The sequence below is a fragment of the Pteropus alecto genome, unplaced genomic scaffold, assembly GCF_000325575.1.
Source record: "Pteropus alecto unplaced genomic scaffold, ASM32557v1 scaffold113, whole genome shotgun sequence".
NCBI lineage: Eukaryota > Metazoa > Chordata > Mammalia > Chiroptera > Pteropodidae > Pteropus > Pteropus alecto.
In genome coordinates, this window is record NW_006433949.1 from 7,648,327 (window position 1) to 7,653,842 (window position 5,516).

Below are 5,516 nucleotides of genomic sequence, written 5' to 3' on the forward strand. Positions count from 1 at the left end.
GGGGGGAGTGGAAAGAGCCACCCCCACACATGCAAGATAAAACCCCATGTAAGAAGAGCTTATGGTCCCCATGCCAACTGGATGCCAATGGTCTTATCCGTTAGCTATGAGCACAATAAGGATACCCAAGGAACAATCCCCAAATCTCTGGCTTAAAACAGTAATCATTTACTATATCTTCTACTCTTACTTTCTGGGCTGGCTGCATGACTCTGCTGATTTCAGCTGGCAGTTGGCCAGTCCAAGCTGGTCTGGGCTGGAGCAGTTCAGTTCTGCTGCATATGCCTGTCCTTTCACACTTGGTACCAACTGACTAGCCCAGGAATGTTCTTGTTACAGCAATGGGCAGAGACGCAAGAAAGCAAATCTAATTGCACAAGCACTTTCCAAACCTTTGGCCTCTCATGTCCGTTAATATCCCATTGACCCAAGAGAGTCACGTTACTGGGCCCAGTTAAGGGATAGGAAAATCAATGGCATATCCTCTCACATGGCAAGGGGCGTAGATTTAGGGACAGTGAAAACAGGGCCTACTAATGTACTCTTCTCAGTTTGCCATCGTAGCCCCAATTATTATTCATGTCCCTCCCATCCAGGACCCCCAAAAGTCTCATCCAATCACGGCACCAGGTTTGAAGTCCGGGATCTTAAGATCACATGAAGTCTATATGTGCCTTCTTTTGATCCGGAGACCTAGGAGCTAAAAACACAAGTCTCCTGCCCTTCCCATATTTATTGGTGAAAGTGACACAGCATAACCAGAACTTACCCTCATTTCAAAGAAGAGGGTAAGGAAGCCGAAAGTTTCCATAGCAACGCCGAAGTGCTGCTACGAAAACACTGACAGATTCTCCTGCTTGCGGGGTGGGGACTGTTCCTTGATCAAGCCCTGGAATGTTCCTCTGCCCCCTGGGAGGGGCTCCCCAGGCCATGGTTTCCCCAGGTTCTTGCTTCTGCCCTCCGAGATGTCCTTCCTTTTCCATCGCCTTCCTTGACACCTTCTGAAGAGGGCAATTGGAATGTACCTATAGCAAACTGGGGCACAGAAGGCTCTACGTTTCAAACTATGTAGGTGTCTTTTCATCCAGGCTGGCAGAACTGTCATCAATACAATTTTCTCAATAATGATGTGAATTTTTTTACAAATTGCTTTATGTGCCAAAAAGCCATATCCATAATTCTTTTTGAGATATGCTTCTCTCCTGAGACTTAGTTATTGGAATTTTGGGCATGTCAGGCAGCTGTGGACCAACACACTTACGCCTCCATAATGCCCGTTTTTCCAGCCATGAGGGTCTCCGAGGCCCTATCTTAAGTGACATCCTGATTTGTTCTTTACCCTGAGTCTGTGACTTCCTGGCAGGCTTTGGATTTACTCTTTGCTCTCAGGCTGTAACTTAATTTGGGACTCTTTGCTACCTGGAGAGGCTAGAGATGAGAAGCCTGGTTCGTTTTTGTTTTTTCATTAAATCAACTTAGCAAGTTTAAAATAAGTTAAATTTAATTAAATTTTGTTCCTTCTTTTGTACTCATGCCTTTTTTATAGTAAGCTTAGAATACTCAGATAAAAGCAGCCAGTTCATGCTTTCAACACTTGGGAGATCTCTTCGCCCAAGTCCAGAAGTTCATTAAGTCTGTTTTCTTTCTTCCACGCTACTGCCCTACGTACATGGCTTGTCGTTTTTCCAGACTCCCCACCACCCTCTGCCTGGTCTGCAAACAAATACCATAGGTCACAGGTCCTAGTTATGGTAGCACCCATTCCCAGTACCAATTTACTGATCAGCTTTATATCGCTGCCTAACAATCACGGCATCTCAGTGGCCAACAGAAGAAGCAATTGCTTAGCCCAAGCCTCTGTGAGTTCTGTGGGGCTGGCGGATGTAGGCTGGGTCTGGCTGGTGGCTCTGCTCCTCTTGGTCACTCATGCAAGTCAGATGAGCATTGGCTGATCTAGGAGGGTACTAGCTGGGCCACCCTTGCTTCTCTTGGGACCAGGGGCTAGCCCAGCAAGTTTCAAGGATGATGTCAGAAGAGGAAAATAGAAATGAGCAAGGTCCTGTAAGGCTTGGGCTGAACAGTGGCATGCCCTCCCTGTGGACTCATCCTATTGGTCAAAGCAAGTCACATGGCTAGCCTAGCACCAAGGGATGTATACTTGCCCCTTTAGTGGAATCAACTGCAAAATCACATAGCAAAGGACATGAATACAGGAAGAGGTGAGGAACTGGGGACAATGATGGCAATCTGCCACAGTTGCCCTGCCCCGTCTTATGGGTCCACAGAAACCTGAGGTTCTAAAGCCTTTTCTGGTCCATGAACTGTGAAATGATAGGGCTGGGAAGATCACCCCATCTGACCCTGCGGTCCCAGAGAGAGAGAGAGAAGGGAGTTGGGGGCGGGCAAAGGAGAGCTCAGCACCCCCTCTTGTGCCCCAGCACTGCAGCGGTTGCGGGGCACCGCAGATGTAGTGGCGGAGCTGGCGGAGCTGGAGGAGGAACGCGCTGCCTGCCAGGGCCTTCGCGCTAGGCGCCCCTGGGAGCTGTTCCAGGATGGCGCCCTGCGGAGGCAGGTGATGAGCCTGGTGGTACTGAGCAGTGCCATGCAACTCTGCGGGAACGACTCGGTGAGGGCCCTGCCCCGCCCCACACCCTGGGCCTGGGGGCTGTGTGCTGCAGGCCCCTGGGAAAAGGGAGGTTGCAGGGAGTCAGTGGCTCAGAGCCGGCCCAGAGCCAGCCCTGCACCCCTCTCTCCAGTTGTACGCCTATGCCTCCTCCGTGTTCCTGGAGGCGGGAGTTCCCCAGGAGAAGGTCCAGTACGCCATCATCGGGACCGGGTGCTGTGAGCTGCTCACCTTATTTGTCAGTGTGAGTATGACTCTGGGCTGCTCCTCCTCCAGCCCTGACACCCTGAGGACTTCAGTCCCCTTCCTTAAGCCATTTCCCACTCCAAGTCACTCTGATAAAACTTGCTACTTCCAAGTTAGCAAGCATTTATTGAGCATCTACTCTTTGCTGGGCACTCCTACCACCATTTTGAGATGAGGAGACTGCATGAAGTTGAGTGACCTCTGGGAAATTAATATCTTAATCTCCTGAAATCATAAACTGCTCCTTACCCCACCAGCTTCCTCACGAAGCCCCCCATTGCTGCCCACCCCCAAACCAAGGGGACCATGGCCTGGTGGCCGGGCCCAGTGACTGAGAGCCCCTTTCCTTTGCAGTGTGTGATCATTGAGAGAGTGGGCAGGCGGGTGCTGCTCATGGGGGGATACTGCCTGATGACCTGCTGGGGGAGTGTCTTCACAGTGGCACTGTGCCTGCAGGTAGCTGGGCTGGGGGAAGGGCAGGTGGGTGGCTGCTGGCTGATCTCCGCCTCACCCCACCTCTCTGCTACAGAGCTTCTTGCCCTGGATTCCCTACCTGGCCATGTCCTGTATCTTTGCTTTCATCCTTAGCTTTGGCATCGGCCCTGGTGAGTGGGCCCAGGGGCTCTGGGACGTCTGGGTGAAGGATGGGTAGATGTGAAATGCAGTATCACTTGCATGCCCCCACCCCCACCTGTACAAGGCTTCTGGAAGGAGAACACCAAGGGACCCCTACTTCCACGTCTGGGGCGAGGTTGGGGAAAGGCAGGGTGGAGAGTCCTGGCTGGCAGTCCGCTGTTCCTGCTCCTCCTTCCAGCCGGAGTGACAGGGATCCTGGCCACGGAGCTGTTTGACCAGACGGCCCGGCCTGCTGCCTACATGGTCTATGGGGCACTCATGTGGACCATGCTCTTCCTGGTGGGGCTGGGGTTCCCCTTCATCCTGGTAGGTTCGCCCCTCCCCCTAAGGAGCCTGCCTTAGGTTTTATCCCTTTCAGCATGAGAACCCCAGTGGGAGGCCTCTATCCAAGGAGACTGAGACTGAAGAGGGTGGGGCTTATCTAAGCAAAGAGGAACAAATCCCTCTCATCACTGACCTGTTATGGGGTCTTCCGTCTGGGGGCTGAATGGGGCCACACCAGGTCTCAGGGTCTCTTTCATTCTACAGAAGAAATTGTCACACTTCTTCTATGTGCCTTTCCTCGGCGTCTGTGTCTGTGGGGCACTCTACACTGGCTTCTTCCTCCCTGAGACCAAAGGCAAGACCTTCCTGGAGATCTCCAAGGAATTGCACAGACTCAACTTTCCCAGACGAAGCCAGGGCCCCACATGGAGGGGCCCGGAGATCATCAGGTCCACAGAGCTATAGCTCCACAGGTGCGGCTGGGGCCCAGTTCCAGCTGCTGCTCTTCCCTTTGCTTCCTCTTCATTCACTGGTGCCTGCATTTGTTCTTTTAATGAGTGTTTGTTAAATGAGCACCTACTGTGTGTAGGCATGGTGCCAGGTGCTTAGCAATAGTCTTGAGCCAGAGAGATGGAATCCGGGACCGTTTGGTGCTCCCCAGCTAGAGGCAGTTAACAGGAAACCAATAAGAACTAACTACAAACTTGGAGAAATGCAGTGGAAGAAAAAATACAGGTTGCGAAGGGTGTGTATCCTGGGGGGAATGACCCAGTTTGATGGGGGCGTGGTCAGAAAAGGACTTTCTGAGGAATTGATTTTTAAAGATCAACTTTATTGAGGTACGATTTACATACAATAAAACGTATCCATATTAAGTATACATTTGGTGAGTTTTGATAGATTCCACCCTTGATACCACCAAACCACCACAATCAAGGTAGAACATTCTTCCTTATGCCAAAAATCTTCCCAAAATCTTCCTCATGCCCCTTTGTGATGAATAACCCACCCCCATCCCCAGCCCCAAGCAACCACTGACCTGCTTTCTGTCACTATAGGCCAGATTTGCCTTATTTTAAGAATTTGATATAATTCTTATGTATTTATGTCTGGCTTTGTTCCAGATAAATTTTTTCGAGACTCATGCATGTTGTCACATATATTAGTATATACTCCTTTGTATTCCCAAGTAGTATTTCGCTATATGGATATACCATAATTTCTTTATCCATTCACCTATTGGACATTTGGGCTGTTTCTTATTCTTGGCCATCATGAATAAAACTGCTATGAACATTTCTGCATAGGTTGCTGTGTAGACATATGTTTTCATTTCTTTTGGGTAAATGAATTGCTGAGTTTAATAATGAAGGTATGCTTAGCTATAGAAGAAACTTTTCCAAAGTGATTGCACTGTTTGACATTCCCACTAGCAAAGTATGAGAATTCCAGATGCTCCAGATCCTCATCAGTACTTAGTATTGTCCATCTTTTAAATTTAGCCACTTAGTGAGTGTGTAATGGTGTCTCATTGTGGTTTAATTGTGGTATTTCCCTGATGACTCACTATGTTGAGCATCTTTTCATCTGCTCAGTCTGGCCATTCATTCATCTATCTTCTTTTGTGAAGAATCTGTTCAAATATTTTGTTTAGTATTTATGAAAAATATTTTCTTAAGGACTTCATTTTGCTAGAGCAGTTTTAGGTTCACGGCAAAATTGAAAGGAAGGTGCAGAGATTTCCCGT

The 5,516-nt window shown here is 49.2% G+C and overlaps 1 protein-coding gene across 7 annotated transcripts in view; it reads left to right on the forward strand.

Annotated features, from left to right (window-relative positions):
• The window catches only part of SLC2A11 (solute carrier family 2 member 11), an 18,342-nt gene extending 13,164 nt beyond the window's left edge, over positions 1-5,178 (forward strand). For 4 of the 7 annotated variants that reach the window (XM_025044541.1, XM_025044538.1, XM_025044540.1 and 1 more), the window contains 6 exons: positions 2,439-2,626; positions 2,757-2,867; positions 3,224-3,325; positions 3,399-3,474; positions 3,684-3,811; positions 4,034-5,178. In XM_025044541.1, the coding sequence (XP_024900309.1) occupies positions 2,439-2,626; positions 2,757-2,867; positions 3,224-3,325; positions 3,399-3,474; positions 3,684-3,811; positions 4,034-4,234 (806 nt within the window). In that variant the 3' untranslated portion in view covers positions 4,235-5,178. The remainder of the gene's footprint in view (positions 1-2,438; positions 2,627-2,756; positions 2,868-3,223; positions 3,326-3,398; positions 3,475-3,683; positions 3,812-4,033) is intronic. The other 3 variants (XM_025044545.1, XM_025044543.1, XM_025044544.1) reach the window with 3 other exon arrangements.
• The last annotated feature ends 338 nt before the right edge of the window (positions 5,179-5,516 follow it).